Source organism: Mesitornis unicolor, unplaced genomic scaffold (assembly GCF_000695765.1).
Source record: "Mesitornis unicolor isolate BGI_N332 unplaced genomic scaffold, ASM69576v1 scaffold1649, whole genome shotgun sequence".
NCBI lineage: Eukaryota > Metazoa > Chordata > Aves > Mesitornithiformes > Mesitornithidae > Mesitornis > Mesitornis unicolor.
Window position 1 is genome coordinate 12,176 of NW_010205015.1, and position 19,958 is coordinate 32,133.

The window sequence follows — 19,958 nt, forward strand, 5'->3', positions numbered from 1 at the left end:
CTCCCCTCAATGCAGGGGTGAAGATCTCTTCTTGTGAAGGTTCAGGGACTGGAAATACCAGAAATACCAGAAACTAAAAGTCTTCTCTTTTTAGGCAGCCACAGCACAAACCGACCAACACGATCCTACTATTAACCTCGATTAACTTGGAGGCAGTTCAGTCCCCACACTGGCTGGGGCCTCCCCAGCCACTGCCGCCCAGGCCAGATTACAGCTGGGCCACCAAAGTCTGGGCTGCGACCACCAAAGTAGTTGCCCTTGGTCCGACCGACGAGCTGGGGTGATGCCATCCCCCCTGTACCCCTCGCACAGGACTACCCCAAATGCCAACCCTCCCTGCTGGGAGATGGAGGGGCTGCATCCTCAGCCAACCTCAGAGGGTGGTGGGGATTTGGGTATTGCAAGAGCCGGTCCCTGGCCACGCTGCCCTGCGTGTTGATGCCCAGGGGTGTACCCTGACCTCCCAAACGAGCTCTTCTCAACCATGTGGCACCGCACAAGTAGATGCAAGAGCCGAGAAGCAGCAGCACCCTGAGGACCAGTGTGGTTTTTCAAGGCACTTTGGGAGCAGATGGTTTGCAGGGATGTCTAGGACGAGCTGGGAGCTACAGGAGCCTGTGTGAGAGGATGGCGAGAATCTGCAGCTGGAGGGGATGTGCCTGGGTGTGGGAAGCAGCCAACTATTTTGGATGCAGGAGGGATTTCATGGCAAAGGTGCCCTGTAAGCACCAGGCACGGCAGTCTCTCCATGTAAGCTCTGGAGAGCTCTCTCTACATTGGCAATTTACATCCCCCGCGCTGCCAGGTGATAATTTGCCCATCTCATTCACATTTTTAACCTTGTGGGCAGTTCCCAGCACCTTCACTATTGCAAGACAGGGCTCTCACTGCTGCAAATCATCTCCCACCCTTTCCCACCCTGCGGAAAGCCCTCTCACGTGTCTCGGCCTTGCTGCCATGTTTCCCACCGTCGTTTGTTGCCATTGCAGGGACGCGGGAGGCAGCATTCGTCTACGCCATCTCTTCGGCAGGGGTGGCCTTCGCCGTGACCCGAGCCTGCAGCAGTGGCGAACTGGACAAGTGTGGCTGTGACCGCACGGTGCAGGGGGGCAGCCCGCAGGGTGAGCACCCAAAGGTGGGGGCGGATGAGTGGGGATGGGCCAAGCACGGAGATGCCCACTCTAGAGCCATCCAGAAAGGAGGAAAATGTTTAACAAAAAAACCCTCCTGTTAGTCCACATGAGTCCCTCAAAAAGGCATCTGGGAGCATTGCCTATGGGACAAGGAAAGCACTGTGTCCATGTCGACCCCAGAGCTGCGCTCCCAGCTTCCCCAGTTTCCCGGGCAGCCCAGCCCAGTGAGCAGCATGACAGGAGGGGTGGCAGATGGACTCTAGCAGGGCTGGAGGGGACGAGCGAGGCAGGGTGGCTGCAATGTCTCATCTGTGCTCTCTGTCTCAGGCTTCCAGTGGTCGGGCTGCTCCGATAACATCGCCTACGGCGTGGCCTTCTCGCAGTCCTTCGTCGATGTCCGGGAGCGGAGCAAAGGGGCTTCTTCCAACAGAGCGCTGATGAACCTCCACAACAACGAGGCAGGGAGGAAGGTAATGGTGACGGGGAAACTGAGGCAGCTGGTGCAGCTCTGCAGCATCCCAGCTGGGCTCTGCAGCAATTGTTTGAGCCTTTTTGGCTTCATTTAATCCCATCAGCTGGCGTATATCAGCACTGCTTTCTGTACAACCCTTCTAAACCCCCCATTGCCCTCTCCTTGCTGTGTCCATCCCAAGCTGATGGTCCCATCCCATTTCTCGTGTCTGTGCACCCAGGCAATCCTGAACAACATGCGGGTGGAGTGCAAGTGCCATGGTGTGTCGGGCTCCTGCGAGTTCAAGACGTGCTGGAAAGCCATGCCCCCCTTCCGCAAAGTGGGCAACGTCTTGAAGGAGAAATTCGATGGTGCCACGGAGGTCGAGCAGAGCGAGATCGGATCCACCAAAGTGCTGGTGCCCAAAAACTCCCAGTTCAAGCCACACACAGACGAGGACCTCGTCTACCTGGACTCCAGTCCCGACTTCTGTGACCACGACCTCAAGAACGGGGTGCTGGGCACCAGCGGCCGGCAGTGCAACAAGACCTCCAAGGCCATCGACGGCTGCGAGCTGATGTGCTGCGGCCGGGGCTTTCACACGGACGAGGTGGAGGTGGTGGAAAGGTGCAGCTGCAAATTCCACTGGTGCTGCTCTGTCAAGTGCAAACCCTGCCATCGGGTGGTGGAAATCCATACGTGCCGGTGATGAGCAGCGGGGAGTGCCCATCCGTCCCCATCCCTGATGGACCCTGTTTCTCCCCTGCCCTACAGCCAGGACTGAGGAAGTGACCCAGACACTGCAGGGAGAGCGCAGCTCTTGACAGAGACAGAGCCCCAGAGGAAAACAGATTTTAAAGAAAAAAAAATATTTAAAGTTTCAAAAAATTGATCATTGTTGGCTTTTTTTTGTTGTTTTGCTTTGTCTTCTTGTTTTATTTATTGCTGAAGCCAGAGCCCCTCGGTGTCCTGCGCCAGCAGGGACACGTCTGCTCTCGGCGGCTGGGGACCTGTGTGATGCCTGCTCCCATCGGATGAGCCCCCGCCGACTCCGGAGCCCTGCCATCAGGAGGTGTTTAAGCGGAGGATAGCATTAGGCACTCGGTATCTTCTGTCGCTGTTATTTGTTCAAGGCATGCGCTGCGCATCCCAGGGCACTGCTTGCCCTGGCTGAGCCCTGGGTGGGGAGGAGGCGTGTGCAGACGAGTGCTGATGGTGACAATGGGGTGGCAATGTCCCCAGGAGTTCAGCTCAATGCGGGCAGCCCAGCTAGGATGATTTATACGAGGGGGACACAGGACACTCCTGCATCCCCTTGCTGTGGGATGCTGGATGGCCTCTGGGGTGCTGGATGTGTTTTAGAGCAGCTCCAATATCCGCTCTCATTTACAGAAGCTTCTCAGTGGCTGGCCAGAGATGTGATGTTCCCACCAGGCTCCCCTTGCCCTTGCAAGCCCCCTGCCCCCTCACTTCTCCAGCACCTCGCTGAGCTGGAGACTGTGAGGAGGGACCAAAGAGGCCACAATACCTGCAATCCAGTGACCTGATGGAGCTGGGAGCTGATGGGAGGAAATCCCAGGGATTTCTTTTCCTCTGTCCCATAACTGACCCTGCCTTCCTCACCAGCATCCAGGTCTCCTCTTCCTCCACAGGCCTGTTCTCCACATCTGGTGAGTGCTCTGGGGACAGTCCCCATCTCATTGGCTACTGAGAAATTCAAAGTTATAAAGCAGAGCAGTTGCTGGGGGTGAGGTAAAGATGCTGCTGGGGGAAGGCGATGCTCGTCATCTGCTGAGCCCCACAGATGCTGCCATGTGTGCCCTGACCACCGGGATTCAGCACAGCAGGGCCCCACCACCCCATCTGACTCCCCGCGGGCCTGGAGCAATGCCATGGGGGTAACGCGCTGTCCCACCCGCCCCGGCTTCCCCTCTGCCTGGGAGTGGGTTAGCGCAGAGCCCTTGCTGCCGGGCTGCAGGACGAAATATTTGGAGAACTAATAAGCAGAGGGGCACTGCGAGGGGAGGTGGAAAGCGAACTGGTTCCTCTCTCCCTCACCCACTTGTCTGTGAGTCGAGAGGGGAAAAGGGGGAGCAGAGAAAAAACCTCGAAATGGCACCTAGAGCCAACAGGAGCATCTGCCCACAGTGCACCCCAGCAAAGCCCAGAGCTGCGGCCGTCACCTTGGAGGACAGGGTCCTTGCAAACCTGGAGTCTTGTTTTCCTTCCTTGCTTCATCCCAAGAGGGGAAAGGTTGGGGGAAATGCGCAGGCGCCCGTGAGATCTCGTCTGCGCCGTGGCAGTGATGGGCTGGGGGAGAGCCTGTGGTCGCTGGAAGGTCTCCAGACACCGACCGGCTGGAAGGCTGCTGACAACTGACTCGAAGCAGCACAGGGTGAGGGCGGTTTGCACTGAGGCACCCACCCCAATACCCCACTGGCTGCCCCCCTCCTGCCCCCACTCCAAAAACCATTCAGCAAAGGGTGCCTGAAGGGGGGGGCTGACACCCTGGGGACACCCTGAGGTGGAGACACCATGGGTTGATCCACTTCAATGCAAACCAGAGGCCTCCTCCCCAGAGCAGCATGGAGCTGGGATTGCCTCTCTCAATGTCTCAATTGGCAAAGGGTGCAGTATTAAATCCCATGGGAGGGTCTAAGCTTCGCCCCCCAGCTCTATCTCTTCAGCTCCCCCAAGGCTGCAAGTTCTCAGGTACCTTGGGGACTGCTCCTCCTCTTCCCAGCTCATGTAGGGGAGGCCACAGACCCCAGGCCACTGGCCAAGTTTTCTGCTCGTTGTCCATCTAGGATGAGGGCCAAAGCTGCACAAGACAATCCAGATCAGTGTGGAGATAATCTCTGCGCACGGGATTTTCTCAAGCTGTGATGAAAGCTGAGCCCTGTAAATGTCACCCGGAGATATCCTGGCTCCACAGTGCTCTGGCTCTTCTCACAGCTGTAAATTTCAGCACCAGAGGGGGGGGGGAATGCCTTTTCTTCATATTTACGTTGTCTCTACAACCACCTGAAAGGAGATTGTAGCAAGGTGGGTGTTGGTCTCTTCTCCCAAGTAACAAATGATGGGACAAGAGGAAATGGCCTCAAGTTGCACCAGGGGAGGGTTAAATTGGATATAAGGAACAATTTCTTCACTAAAAAAGTTGTCAAGCACGGGAAGGGGCTGCCCAGGGTCGTGGTGGAGTCACCATCCCTGGAGGTGTTTAAAAGATGGGGTGATGAGGTGCTTAGAGACATGGTTTAGTGGTGGACAGGTTATGGTTGGACTCAATGATCTTGAAGGTCTTCTCCAACCTAAACAATTCTGTGATTCTATCAAATAATGAGTTTGTGCTGAAAGAGCCATGGGGTTTTCCTCTCGTAGCAGTCAGGCTCCACTGGGCTGTGTAAAACCAGCATGGGCTGCAGACACCAATCACTGTTGGTCAGTGTTTGGCTCACAGGCTGCATCCCTGCTTTCCCACCAGTGGAAGGGATCTTGCTCCCTAATCTTCTGCCTTAGCCACTCCACACACTGCTGGCTTGAGAGGCCACTTATCTTAGATATCAGCAAGTCTGCGACTTCCTCCTGTCAGAGGGTGCTAAAACGGTGCTGTGCTGTCCTGCCCTGCCTGCAGCCGAGGGGCCACAGCTGCTGCCTCTGCTGCTGGGAGCACCTTGCACTAGTCCTGAGGTGTGTTTGGGCTGGGAGGGGGCAAGAGCTGCCCACAGGTGCTATCAGGGACCCCCCATCTCCATCTCTGTGCTGCGGGGTGCTGGATTTGGAGGGGATGCAGTGACAGATGCCCAGCATGCTGCAAGCTGCCTCCATCCAGTGCATTTCTCTTGTCCCTTGTCCTTCCACAAGCCACAGGTGCTCAGCTCCAACCTTTTCGCTCCATTCCCAGCACAGAGCTGCTCGCTTCAGCCGGGTCCAGCTGCACCAATACTCTGCCTCGTCTCTTGTAGTTGTAGCTCTCCATTTTTGTGCTCTCCGAGTTCACCTTTCCACAGGGTTCATGGTAAAACCAATGGCTTCTCTCACTTTGGCCTCCACGGGTGGCAGAGGTTGAGGGCTGTGTTTTTAAGTTGTTGCAGAAATAGGATGATAGGATGGAAGAAAATGAGCCTCAAGCCTCCCAAAAACCCTTCCTTCAAATAGCTCCTCTATTCCCATGGTGGATCCCACCCCACATCCTCCCAGCTCCATCCCTTCCCCTCCCCACTCCATCCCCAAGTGAGGGGGCCTCATTCTCCCACACAACCTTGCACCCCGTGCTGAAACAAGGTACAAGGAGATGCCAGCTTCTCTGCGACCATGGACCAAGCAAGACTTTCATGTCCTCCTCCCCCAGTGCCCCCAATCCACTCAGCCTGTCCCCTACACCCAAAAATGTCCTGCTAACCCTCTTCCCACCATCACATCCCTCCACACGCTGGTCCCTGTGCCAGCCCCACAGGCTTGGCACTCAGTCCTCCTCCTCTTCCTCCTCCTTGGCCCCCTCAACACCCTCTCCCTGGTGAGGTCATCTCCCCCCCAGGACCTGCAGGCCAACGTCTCCATCTAGCCTCTCCCGCTCATAATCCTTCCTGGATGTCCCACTGCCAGCTGGAGATCATCGTGGCAAAAACAGGACATCCCCTCCAAGCCCACCCCACCCTGCTCCAGCAGATGGGTAACTCCAAGCTTTTTTCCCATTTCCCAAACTCCCAACTTCACAACCATCTTATTTTTTCTCTACCTTTTCTCCTGGAATATCCACCCCATGCGTCAGGTACCTTCAACCTCACCTATGCCATGCTCTGGGCTTCCCGTTTCCCACCTCTCCACCCTCCAGCCTGAGCACAACACGATGGGCAGATCTGTTTCTCTCCAGCTGTTTCAGCCACATCACCCTGGTGCCCATTATAGGCCATCACTCCCACTTTCATCACTCCCAACGATCTCATCCTCCCTCCCTGGGCAAGCTCAGCCTCACCCGCCACCAAGCTATTAAATCTCTATGGATTACATTAATGATGCTTAAGCAGAGTGAGAACTGGTGCTCGCATCCTTTCCCTCACTTACACCATCAGTGAACGCAATAGCAAATCCCACTGCATGTTCCTGCAGTGGTGACCACCATAATTTTCCTGTATCGCCCGCTCTCCCTTTATCCATGTGGATTTACCAGCTGGCTGTAGGGAAACCAGGCGATGGGTACAGCAGGAAACAAGAGCCTGGGACCACTGAGAAGAGATGCTTAAAGGATGGGATGGTGTCCCTCTGCATGGGCAGAAGAGGATGAGTCCTCCTTACATCATGGGAGCTGGAAATGATGGGTCTCACCTCAGCCTGGCATAGGAGCACCCACACCCGGGTGCTGCCTCCACCATCACCGAAGCCGCAGGAGGCCACGCTGAAGGACACCCAGCAGAGCAGAGTCTTTGACAGCAGCGTGATCCCGTGACAGCGGGAGGGCGCCCAGCCAGCGCTCCTCAGAGAGGCCTCCCGACCCTGGCTGCCAAAATCCTGCTTTAAGTACAGGAAAATAAATTGTGCAACCTGCCTTAGACCGGAGTGTAACACCCAGTGCAGGCGGAGGGGGAAGACGGGGCAGGAGCCGGGCTGAGGATCAGGCCCCGCACCCCAGCATTTAGGTTGGACCATGCCAACATCTGGCACATGAGCAGCTCTGCCCAGGGTGTTTCTGCAGCCACAGAGCCCTCCTCAGGGGTCCCAGCCACACACAAGCACCATCCTTGTGCCCGTGCTCAGGCGAGTCCCCCTCGGCTGGCCTCCTGACCTGGCAGGACATTCCTCCCCCATCCCAAACCTGACCACTAACATTTCCTCGAGCACTGGAGCAAGGCGTGTTGGCTGGGTGAGACTCCATACTACCGCAGATCCCCAGCCTGCCCTGGGCAGTGCCACAACACCAGACGTTTGGTCCAAAGCAGCTAAAACATACATCAGGGGTCCTCTCCTTCCAGATCTCCATTGACCGCGAGTGAAAGCACAAATTGCAAGCCTGAATTAGAGTAATTTGCACAGCAGTGCAGCCCTCAGCAGCTGCTGAGCCCTCCAGTCCCTCTGGCTCTGATCTAGGACAGTTGTTGCCCCATCACAGCTCTGCTCCCATAATTGCGGCCAGAGGCAGAGGCAAGACAGCACGGAAATATCTGTGTGAGCTCCTCCATGCGCCCAGCACAGGTGAGAGCCATTACAGCAAGGCATCATAAGAAGTGATTGGGAAATGCCATGGCCCATCTCTGCAGATGTTCCAGCCTCCCTGAGCTGGGTGGTAGCCAAACTCAGTCCATGAGGAGGTCTCACCACTGCCTCCAGCCCTTCCCAAAAGATGGCTGCAAAGCAGGCAACCACCAGTTAGATAATGTCCCTTCACAGGTGACTACTGGTGTACAGACCAGGAACCAAAACCACAACGGTTGGTCACCTCTCTCACCTGCCTTATCACCATCAGGTGCCCAGAAGGTCGTCTCAGAGAGGCACACACACTCTTTGCCAGAATAGGACCAAGCAGGAGCTCAACAGAACTGTGACTTCTTCCCCACACCAAAATCCAAGAAGCCATCAGCTTCTCCAGTCCCCATCCTTTGGCCTGCACAATTATATCAACTGCATGAGCATACAAGCACTGCTTTGCTGGTCCAGAAACAAGAGATGCACAGTCTGCTCCAACCACATGTCAAGGAACTGTCAGAAAAATTGTCATGGCCAGGAAAGGATGTAGGACACCAAAAGAATCCCAAGAGACTCAGCACCTGACAAACAATGCAATTTACAGCCTCAAAACCTCAACTTTTCTGAAGGAGAGAAAGTTGGCACATGGAAGTTCATCAGCGAATGGCTCTTGAACCCAAGAATCAGAAATTTAAAAGGGAGTTTTCAGGCTACTTCTGAAAACAACAGTACAGGGACCTGATGTACTTCAAAAGGTTTCCTGCTGGGCTACTGCCCAGGAAGAAAGTAGTGCAGAAAATTAATGTGGCAGGATTATAGATGCCTTCAAACTTGAAACTTTGCTATAAAACAAGATGTCCAAGAAAGACGACAGAAATATAGAACATGTTCAGAGCAGAGGGGTCAAGGCACTGCGGTTTCTATGCAGCTCAGTTGGAAGAGTGAAAAACTGCGGAATTCTGCAAAAAAAGGAACATCGATATTCACATTGCCTTGCAGAATTACCAGGGGTAACAGACCTTGCACAGACAAGGACAAGCACAGGGTGACCATCCGCGTGCAGCCACTTCCAAGGACACCATGAAGACGTTCTGCAGTCTCCACGTGTAGCAGGATATTTAACTTTGCATGGTGACAACGCTCATGGGGGGCTCCAGGAAATGCATCTCAGAATGTTTCATGGTGCACCTTTCTATTCTGGAGCAAAATCCTCTCTCTGGACAGTCAGAGGCAGATGAACTCAAGCACTTCATCTTTTGCATCACTAGCAATGAGCCACACTTCCTTCCACTTGGTTTGCCCTGTTTTGGAGCAAAAGGCAGGCTTCTTCCAAGTCCATCAGTAGACCCCACTAGATCTGTGGGATTAAAGACATGGAGCATGGAAGAGGACACCTTGCAGCAGGGCTGCCTCTCACACATGTGACCTTTGCCGTGTCATCAAAGCTAAGAGAAGAAAGGCACCCATTTTTCTGGATGGGAATCAGTATGAAGAAGTGACCAACGGGGCGAAAGAAGGAAGAAAACACAATCCACAGCAGACCAGGGAGATGCAGAGGCTCAAGGGGAGTGGGATCACAAGGGGGAGAGGGAACAGGCAGGACCCCCAGGATGCTATTGAGAAAAACAAACTTGGAGATGAACATGGGGAAAGGCAGAACAGCCAAAGCGAAACAGCAGCAGTGGAAGCACTGCAGATAGCTCATTTGGGACTTGGCCTGGTGTAAGTGCTCTGCTTTCTGTGGCCAGCTGGAAAATCTGCAGCCGTTTCATTTCCACCAAGAAACCCAGAACATCTGGGAGGGCCTCAGAGCTGAATTAGATGCAAAATAAATCAGTCCTTTGTGTCTTTTTTTCTCAATAAAGTCACTTTGCCATCTCAATTTTCCACATGCCGCAGCTAGAAGCCAGGCCGATAAAGACGCACGCTGGGATGATGGAGCACCTCAGAGTCCTTGCTCTGGGTTGCCTGCAGATCTGGGAAGTCAATGCATCAATTACCCTTTGCTCTTAGGCTTTTTCCTTTTACCTTCTCCTGGTTCAAGAAAGCTGATGTGCATCGTTGTACCTGCAACCCACATGGAGGTTTGAACACCATCCTGGTCTCCTTGGTAAGCGCCAAAGGCACGGAAAGCCTGATAAGAGAGGACAGTCATGCAATGGGAGAGGATCTTCCAATGCCATGGCCATGAGAAAGCTGCCAGCCTACAGGCTTTAGCAGGTGGAGATGCTGGAGGTGACAATGTGCCATGTAGAGAAGCAGAGGCCAGGACAAAGAGGTGGCTGAGGAGGCAAATGGAGATTTTGGATCTGAAGAGCCTGAACAGGTGAGAAGGCTCAGGGCAGAGGCAGCAGTCAGGATGCCCAGGATGAGCTGGAAACCTCCCCAAACCAGGCAAACAGCCACGGAGGAGCTGAGCTCTGGAGTAGTGAGGATGGAGTCTGGAGAGCAGATGAAGCCAAGGTTGTAAAAGCCAGTTAAGAGTGAGGGCAGTGGGTCAAATGTACTTGAAATCTTCCTGCACGGCTGTGCCACAGCTCTAAAAGCAGCCCTTCGGAGGTGCCCAAGCCCTCTTGGCAAAGCAGTTTCCAGGCTGCATCCCCTGCATCTTCCCATGGTGCCAAGACCCACCTGCCCATGTGCTTCTCCATGAGGAAGATCCCCCAGTGCCATGGAGGCAAGAGCAGGAGTAGATGCTGGGTTGGGAAGGTGGGGAACGGTCGTTCTGTCGCTGCTCAGCCCATCGGAGATTTGGGGGAACCCAATTCCACCATGGGGCTGAGCATCCGCAGCCCAGCAGACCAGAGGAGGACGGGAAGGGGCCCAGCTCTCAGTCAGGGGTGGCACCGGGGGTTTCACAGCTCATCTGAACCCACAGCCATTCCCAGGGATGCTCTCGGGCACGGTGACAGACTCCACACATGTTTTTCCAGCCAAACCCAGCTCGGGAGGGTCCCCTCTGCACCCTGGCACAGCAGAGGCCCTGAGCTTAATTCTGAAAGCACAATAAAAGTCCCCTCCAATAAACAAATTCACAATGGTCCTAATAATGCCAACCCCTTTTTTCCTTTGTAGCAACCAACAGGGAAGCCACCTCAAGCTGTTTTTTCCCCATCCTATTTCTGTCTCCATCTCCCATTTCCTTCTATCCAATATTACCTTCCAAATTCCAGCTCTGATCCTCAGATAATTCAAACATATTGCATTGCTTTACAAACTGTGTTATTTTATCCCTTTCACCTGCCACTTTTCTTTTAGATAAACACTCATAACTCTCAACATATCGCTTTAACTCTTTGACTGTCACTGGAAATGGAACCAGCCGAGGTTTTCACAGGGGAAACGCTTTCCTCTCCTTTTCTTCTCTGTTTTGTGTGTTAAGCCAAGCAAAATCTCACCTGCCTTAGCACTGTCTTCAGATCATTTTACTTAAGCTCTTCCTAATAATTTCACCAACTTCAAGTGTTATTGTATCTGTCCAGGCCGGACTTGTGGTGTAAAGCTGTGTTAATCACAGCTCCTTGTTGAGAGCTGCTTATTTCCTGCCCCAACCATCACCTCTCAGGATTTGAAGGCCCTGAGCTTTGCACAGGACACCAGAATGAGATACAGGCATGCCCCCAGCAAAGCAGGGAGCTGATGCATCTCACACCTGCTTCCCACCCCAATGCAATGGGAATGGACAGTACCATGAGCAGGAGCTGAGAAAAACATTCCCATTTTCCTGGTGCTCCTACCATGCCACTGCCAGCACCCAAAGCCCAGCCCTGCCTCCTCCTTGCTGTAGGATCTGAGCTCGGAGTTGCTCCAGCATCACCTCTTGCTCATCAGCAGTGCTCTGGTGAGCCAGAAACAAGCCATGGTGGAGCTGGGGAGCAGCAAAAGCATGGGGCAAAGGGAAAAGTTGCAAGCTAAAAATCCCTTTTTCCCCTAGAAACAAAAATCAAAAGCACTTCACTCATCATCCTCACATCCATCACTCAGGGATCACAGAATCACAGCATGGTTTGGGTTGGAAGGGATCTCAAAGCCCCCCCAGTCCAACCCCACCATGGGCAGGGACACCTCCACCAGCCCAGGCTGCTCAAAGCCCCGTCCAACCTGGCCTTGGGCACTGCCAGGGAGGGGACACCCACAGCTTCCCTGGGCAACCTGTGCCAGTTGGATCACTCTTCAGTTTCTTGGGCTGAGCTGTGCCAGCCCCCCCCCAGAACCCAGATCCACCTCCAGTAATCACAGGATCAGCTAAATCACCATTCTTCAAAGTGTCCCATCCCCTCAGTCTATGGGAACATGGCGTGGGTGAGGTGGTGCAGAGAGAAGCTACTTGGAGCACAGCTTTCTTGCTTCTATGAGAAGGCATCTCTTGGTATTTATTCACCAATGGACGCAGTGCTTTCTGTCACCTTCCTCCAGGACCACCTTCACCATCCTTCAGACACTGTTCTGGGGGAAAAGCACCAAAACATGAGGGTCTTGGGTGGTCCCACATGAATGCCAACTGGCCTCACCATTCCACCGTGGAGTCAACACATTGCATCTCCTTCCCACCAGCACCACCCAAAACCAAAGTCAGGAGCCACCAGTGGGACCAGATGGAGTAAAGCTCTGACATGAGGCATAGCTGGTTGAGAACACCACACAGTTCAGGGGAGACCCCAAAACCCTATGAAAACTGCTGCTGGCTCCCTCACCACAAGCCTCAAAAGCCTGCTGGGAGGAGCCTGGGTTAACAGGGCCACTCCGCAGCAATCCACCCGCTCAGCCCGGGGTCAAGGCCGATCTGTGTTGCAACGTCTCTCTGAGTCATCCGTTTCCTCCCAGTCACAGAAAATGGCCTCAAAGTTTGCACAGATGGTGCTTAATCCTGGTTTGGACAATGGGCGTTTGGGCTTTTAAACGGCAATTACTGAAGGAAAGCAGAGGGAGGGAGTGGAGGCGGCGAGGGGTGGGAGAGGGCACGGGCAGGACCGCAGGATGGATGCCAGTGGCACAGCGAGCATCCGGGAGGGATGCAGCCACTGGACAGGCAGCCTGGTTCAGCCTACAGAGGCTCAAAGTGTGAGTCCAAGCCAAATCTCAGAGGGATGAGGATCAGGGGACCACATCCACTCCAGGGACCTTGGGCCTTCTGTCCTTGACCTGGCCTAGAGCCCTGCAGCATCACCCTGGGGCTGCTGTGAGTCAACAGCATGGCCATGACCACATGAGAGATGGTGGTAGGGTTGGTGGCATCTTCCCAAGGCCAGGAGAGGATCTGGCAGGTCCTCCTGGATCCTACTCGTCTCTGGAAAGGACATCCCCTCCCACCATAGATGGACAGGTGGTGCTGTGGTCTTCTCGAAGGGGAGCGATATTGAACGATGCTGTGTCCAGCCTGCAAAGGGCTACACTCAGCACCCTACAACATGCACCCAGGGCTTTGGTGCTGGCATGGCCAGAGGTCTCAGGAACACTCTGCACCACAGGCAGGGTGGTGCTGTCACAGCCTCTCCTCTCGTGCCTGTTCTGGACTCACACTAGGGTGGGGGAACTGGTCCCCTTTGCACCAGCACCCCACTCCAAAGCTGCAAAGGGACAGGGATGGAGGCGGTCAGGTCACGCTTGAGCAAGGGGGGGAACCCCTTCTGTAGGGCAAACCCCTCCATTCCCACCACTCTTCCTTTCCAGCCACCAGTCGGAGCACCGGGGGGGTTACAAACAAGTGTGAGAGCAAATCTGGGCTGAGACAGGGCAGGGAGAGCTCAGCACGGGGATTCGGGGCAGGGGAAGCCTCATCTCTGACAGATCCCCCTCTCCAGCCCAGGAGGGATGGCATGGGGCAAGGAAGGGGTTGCTTTTTCTCCACCAAAAGCCAAGCATCACATCTCAGTCCCACAGCTCCTGAGCAACTCGGTCACAGCCAAAAAACCTCCGCTCCCTGCAGGCTGAGTGGGGCTGATACAGCCAGAGAGGGGAGATATCAGGGTCTTGAGAGCCCAGAGCGAAGGAGCACGGGGCCAGCTCTCCCCCCACAGCCGCCCTCACTGTCCCCATCACACGTCCACGTCCGTTTGACAGAGCCCCGCACTTCAGAAGCAATTAGCAGCCGGGTTGAACTAATTCCCCGCGTGGCGGGTCCAACACGCGCGCTGGCCCGCGCCCCACACCTCCGCGCGCATTCACCTCTGTTTCGGAGGGCCGGGGCGACCCTTGCCAAGAGCAACACAAATAACCCACTGCTGCTCCAGGTTAAGAGGCAGCCCTGGAGGGCTGGAGCTTGGTGGCCGGGGCCGTGCACGCCGCAGCCGGCAGAAAAGCAGCCTCTGTTAACAGCTCGGGTCAGGACAGAGGCAGGCAACAAGGATCCGTGTATGCGGTGCTGGTCCCTGGGGGCCGGAGAGGCGCGAGGGCTGGCGGTGGGCAGCGAGGGAGTCCCGAGCTGAGGGGTGAGGAGCTCTGGGGCAGAGGAGTGAAGGTACTTGCAAACAGCACCTGTGGGGTGTTTGTCAGCCCCACGGAGGCTCCAGCAGCTGAAATAAAAAATTGGGGAAGGGGGGAAAAAGCTGCTGGGCCTCCTCGCCCCAGCGCCAGTCCCTGCTGCTCGACACGGGCACTGCTGGGATGCAGGCCCACAGGTCACCATTGCCATCGCCCCATCCCTCATGGAGTCATGGATGTCCCTGGGCTCAGTGACAGTCCCTGGCAGGATTTTGGGAGTCACCCAAGGGCTCCTGCTCCTGTTCGACCTCCACCAAGCTGCAGTGCAAGCAGGGCTGCCAAGCTTTTCTGAGGTGCATTGCAATTTTTGGGTGCAACAGAGTTGCAGAGTTAAAATCAGGGCCTCTCTCTCCAAGGATGCAGGACACATCTTGTGACAGCGAAGAGACCCAGATTGCTCTTGGCCAAAGACGGGAGGGGAGATGGCAGCAAACCCTCCCCCTTGGCATGCCAGCCTGCATTGGCACAGGGCACGGTGCTGCCATTGCCAGGCCAGGATGCCATCCACGCAGCCCCAAGCAGGTCAGGGCTGCCTGCCCTGTGCGAGCACACCGGGACCGCCCCGGGGCAGCAGCCGAGCACCCATGGGAGCCAGCACACAACGTGCTGGTGCGGGAGAGCAGCCTGAGGGGTCACGGCAGCACCAAGCACCACGTCTCACCTGGAATCAGCACCTATGGGGGATGCCAGGTAGCATCAGAGAGGCTGTGACCCCAGGGTGCCAGCTCCTCCTCACTTTTTGCTGCTCCTGTAGCTGGGGTTGTGTTTATCCCACCTATCATCCATGCTGGGACACTGAGGGCACATGCTAGAGCAGAGGAGATGAGAGCTATGTTACCAAGCATCACTGAAGGGGCCTACAGGAAAGTTGGGGAGGGACATTTTACAGGAGTACATAGTGATAGGACAATGGTGGATGGCTTTAAACTGTAAGGGGACAGATTTAGATAAGATAATAGGAAGAATCCTTCCCTGTGAGGGTGGTGAATCCCTGGCACAGGTTGCCCAGAGAAGCTGTGGATGCCCCCTCCCTGGCAGTGCCCAAGGCCAGGCTGGACGGGGCTTTGAGCAGCCTGGGCTGGTGGAGGTGTCCCTGCCCATGGTTTGAGGTCCCTTCCCACCCAAACCACACAGTGATTCTGTGATCACCCCAAAATCCACATCTCCCATGCACAGCCTGGGACAAACCCCTGCCCTGACTGGGTCCCTTCAAGTACACTCAGAGAGGCAGGGTCATGGTTGCCCATCCTGCCCATATCCCCAAACCAGCCCCATGAGGGGTAACCACATCCCCCTGCCCAAGTCCCGTTCACACAGCCCATCCAGACAGGGGCACCGACATTTCCAAGAGTCACAGCACGCACACAAGCCTTTGGACCACAGATGGTCTGTGCAGACATCTGTACAGCCGTGGTGCAACGCACGGCCAGAGATCCACCCCAGCGCAGCAATGCTTGGCTGGGGACACATCCCCACAGACACTGCAAAATCACAGCCACTGCCCCAAGCGGGCAATGGAGAGGTCCCGGGGTCAAGCTATTAAGCCTCCTATCTGTTTAAAACCTTAAGCTGTCCTGTGATCTTGGCCAGGCATCCCCGCGCTGGAGCCCATGGTGGGGAGGGAGAGGGGCATTCAGCAAGCAACGCCTCGCACGAGAGCCCCAAGGAGCCAAGAATTGGGGGCTGTCAGGACTTGGGGGGGGAGTGGCGGCAGGCAGAGAGCTTGGGGGGCTGCCAGCGGGCTGGGAAGGTCCCACGGCACAAAGCCCCTTTTCTACCTATGCTTAGCCCTTGGGCTCCTTCCCACTGCGCCTGTGTGTGCCCAGCAGCTTGCAGCCCCTGAATGCATCCGCAAAGCCACAGGCGAGGAAAACGCGAGGCTGGCGGGGGGACAGGATGGATGGAGGCACATTTTGGCCTCAGCAGGAGCACAGTGGCCATACTTGGCAGGACCAGGCTGTCCCTGAACACTCATCATGGGCAGCAAGGCTTGGACCGCTGCTCAGTGTATTCCTCTGCTCCGGTGCATCCCATGGCTGGGATTTGACTGCTGCCACATTCCCAGGGTCTCATCCTTACCAGGAGGAGGAAAGAAGCCATAAAATGCAAAACACATCCTGAGATATACGGATGCCACACCAGCACCAGCTCATTTTGGGAATGTGGTGGAGGCAGGAAAACTCCTAGGACATACACCCATCTGATCTCCACCACACAAGGTCTTCAGGGACAAGGAAAGAGCCAGGGCTTGAGGAAAAAAGCTCCAAAAGCCATGAACAAGGCCTGCTCCGCAAGTTGCAGGCCAGCTGGGTCTGACCCAGTGCTCTCTGCCACCGGCCATGCCACCAAGCAGACTTCTACCCTAGCATCACCACAGCCGCCGACAGGACACATAGAGCGTACTGTCACCCACTGGTGTTCCTCAAAACCAGGGACCTGCTGCAACCACTGCCCAGGCTCCAGAAATTTTAGGAGGAATTTCTTTACTGAAGGGGTTGTCAAGCTCTGGAATGGGTTGCCCAGGGAGGTGGTGGAGTCCCCATCCCTGGAGGTGTTTAAAAGACGAGGAGATGTCATGCTTAGGGACATGGTCTGGTGGCAGACTTAGGGCTGGATCAATGGTTGGACTTGATGATCATAAAGGTCTTTTCCAACCAAAATCATTCAATTCTATGATTCCATGAAAGCTTGAAAAAAAAAATGCTCCCGTTTCATCTTGGCTCCCTGGATGCCAGCAGCTCCCCAAAACAGAGGAGGCCTCCCCAGACAGCCCTTTAGAGATCCCAACAGCAGGACAGCCACACAGCCAGGCCTCAGCCTCTGCTGTGGGTCTCTGGTCCTCCAAGCTCTGACAGCACCCAGAGAGACCAAAATGACCATTTTTGTCACTACAGCAACATCACAGCAAATGCAAGGACTCGTTCTGCCCATGTCTGCGCCTTCCAACTTGCCCTTGGGAGGGAAGCAGGCCAGAAGCCAGAGCTGGCACACTAAGCCAGCAGGTTCAGGGGCTTTTTGGACAGGACAGTGTCAAAAGACTGACAGACCCAGCTGCATAGCAGAGCCCTGGTTCTCAGAGCTGCTCCCAGGAAAGAAAGCACAGCGACACAGACCTTCCCAAACCAGCACCTCAGTCCCAAGGCGCTCCAGTGGGTCACCAGAGCCAGCAGAAGCTTCCCCGGTGTCACTTGTTTTCATGTTCCCCCATTACTCATCCTCATTCTGCAAGACTCCAGGTCCCAGTGTTGGTGTTTGGATACAGACATCACCCATGGAAAGCTGCAGGATCACTTGAGAAGGAGCCTTGGTCCCCCTTCGGGAACCTTGGGGACAAGTCATGGAGAGAGAAGGGGTGTGGAGAGTGGCACAGAGCACACGGAGCCTCCTCGACAACTCCAGCCCTGTCAGGACCCGCAGGGTGCTCAGTGCTCCCCCAGCCTGATGTTTTGCTAACTCCACCCAAGACAGTAATAAAACGCATCTGGCACAGATGGGGAATAGTGCGGCCGCAGTCTTTGGGCTTTGTTATCTGCACGCGATTAGATCTTCCCCCTTGAAGGCAGAGGGCAAGCAAGGAAGGGAATGGAAACCTGGCTCCTCTCACAACGCCTGCGCAGGACCTGGAGCAAGCCCTGAGCCCTGGGGCTGTGGTTCCTGCTGGGCCAGGGAAGGTGGGAACCAGGCTTACCTGCACCTCCAACAAACCGGGGTGCCCTGAGCACCACTGTGTGGGAAACACAGCTCCCAGACCTTCTGCAGATGGAGAGCTGGGAAAGAGAGATGAAAATCACCTCCAGCCACAGCGATGGCTTCTCTGGGTGACTCAAAGTCATTTCAGAGACTCCCCCGGCCAGAGATGGGTGCACTCCATCCCCCTTCCCATCCCACCACCTGGGGAAGAGTGGCCCAAAACTGAGCTGACCCCGCCAAGCACCCTGCCCCATGCAGCAGGGATGGCCATCACCAGAGCCCTGCTCCCTTCCACACAGGACATCATCAACTGGCTGAGTGACCAGCACATTCACTTTGCAGAGCGCTGTGCTAATTTTTAAACACCGCAAGGGTAAATCGCACCCTTTGCAGAGCTGGAGCCCACCACATAAAAAACGCCGTTATCTTTAGCAACCAAACCTGCAATCTCCCTAAAGAATGAAACCGGGTCTGCCAGATCAGGACTATTGTTCTCAACCTCAAATGGCCGCAGGTCGCAAGAGGGGCGAGGGGGCAGAGGTCTGAGATGGTTCATTGTCTGGGTGGGTTCGTTAAAAACAGTTTGACAGATTAACCCATGCTGGAGCCAGGCCAGAGCAAAAGTCAAAGGAGCAGAGGAAGGGGCAGAGGCTTAAAATGCAGGAGGTGGAGGCAGGAATCGTGCTCCGGGTGTGCTCTCTCTGCAGGAGCAAAGCCTGCACCAGGCAGTGGGCGGGAACCTGCCGCAGGGGTCGGAGGAAGGACCCAAGCCAAAAGTCGGTGCCCACAGCCCTGTGCTAAGGCTTTCCTGCACTCACGGCCAAGTTCAGCACCGAAGGGCACCACAAGCACTGCCCAGGCTCCACGTGTGCCCCGCTCTCACTGTGGACACGTCCCATGGCCCAAACCATCCCCGTTCCTCCCAGGCTTAGGAGTGCACCTGAACACCAATCCTGGGCTGCCCCAGGGTGAATCATCTCCTGCAGTGGCTCCAGACAGGGCTCAGGACCAGGACAGGCTTGATCAGGGCACAGGGTCAAAGCTCACATTTCCAAAAGCCCCCTCGAGCAACAGCTTCCCATCTTCAAAAGCAATGCTGCTTTCTAGGCACGGCGGCCGAGCGCTGGCCAGACACCACGGACAGATTTTCAAAGGTATTTCAGGCCCTCAAGACACAGATGGGAGTCTGGAGGGATTTTCAGAGGCAGCTCTTTCGGCACCTCAGAACCCGCATCCACCAAGATCCCAAATCACTCAGACATCTCAAAAACATCTCCTGTTCTGCTGCAGCAGCAGCCACGTCCCCAGGTCCCCTGGGCAACATGGGGAGCTGGTAGCAGCTCGTCTGCATCACACAAAACACATCAGCTCCACAGATTCAAGCCTCCTCACTCTCAGGACACAAAAGATGCTCTCAGTTTTCCTGAACCCTCAAAACCAGCTCCCAAACCCAAGTGAAACCTTCACTTCCTGAGAGCGAAAAGGTCCAGATGCCAAAACTGGGGAGAGGCACCAGTCTGGTGGCAGTGTCCTCCCAGGGACAGGTTTGTCCCATCCACCTTAGGGATTTCTTCTACCAAAGAGGCCAAACCACCCCAGGTTCACCAGGCCACAGGGGGCAGCACTAAAGGGGCATCTACAGAGAGGGACAGGGCGTTTGGGCAGCGTTGTGGCCTGCACAGACCTCTACAAACCCCAGGTCAGGGCACCCATGAGGGGCTCAGCGCTTCCCACCCCCTCTCCTTCCCTCATGCAGAAACCTCCCTATGGGGACACAGCTTCAGGGGCTCGGGATGAGTGCACTGGGCAGCCAGGGAGACGCAGGGAAACCCAGGCTGCACCGCACAGCCCCTTGGTGGGACAAACCCCCTTGAACTCCCTCGCCTCTTTCTGCTGATCCTCTCTAAACCAGGGCTGGGTTCATCCAGAGGAAGCCAAAACCAACAGCGCCCGGGCGGCTCTCGGCAGCAGCGGGAGCGCAGCTGGACGCCGCTTTTCGGCCACGCTCGGCGGCCGGCGCGGCC

General features: G+C 55.6%; 1 protein-coding gene across 1 annotated transcript in view; it reads left to right on the forward strand.

The window, feature by feature from the left end:
- Positions 1–2,465, forward strand: part of WNT4 (wingless-type MMTV integration site family, member 4) — a 3,824-nt gene extending 1,359 nt beyond the window's left edge. The window contains exons 2-4 of the mRNA XM_010191221.1: positions 990–1,121; positions 1,461–1,603; positions 1,826–2,465. Coding sequence (XP_010189523.1) covers positions 990–1,121; positions 1,461–1,603; positions 1,826–2,293 — 743 coding nt within the window. The 3' untranslated portion in view covers positions 2,294–2,465. The remainder of the gene's footprint in view (positions 1–989; positions 1,122–1,460; positions 1,604–1,825) is intronic.
- The last annotated feature ends 17,493 nt before the right edge of the window (positions 2,466–19,958 follow it).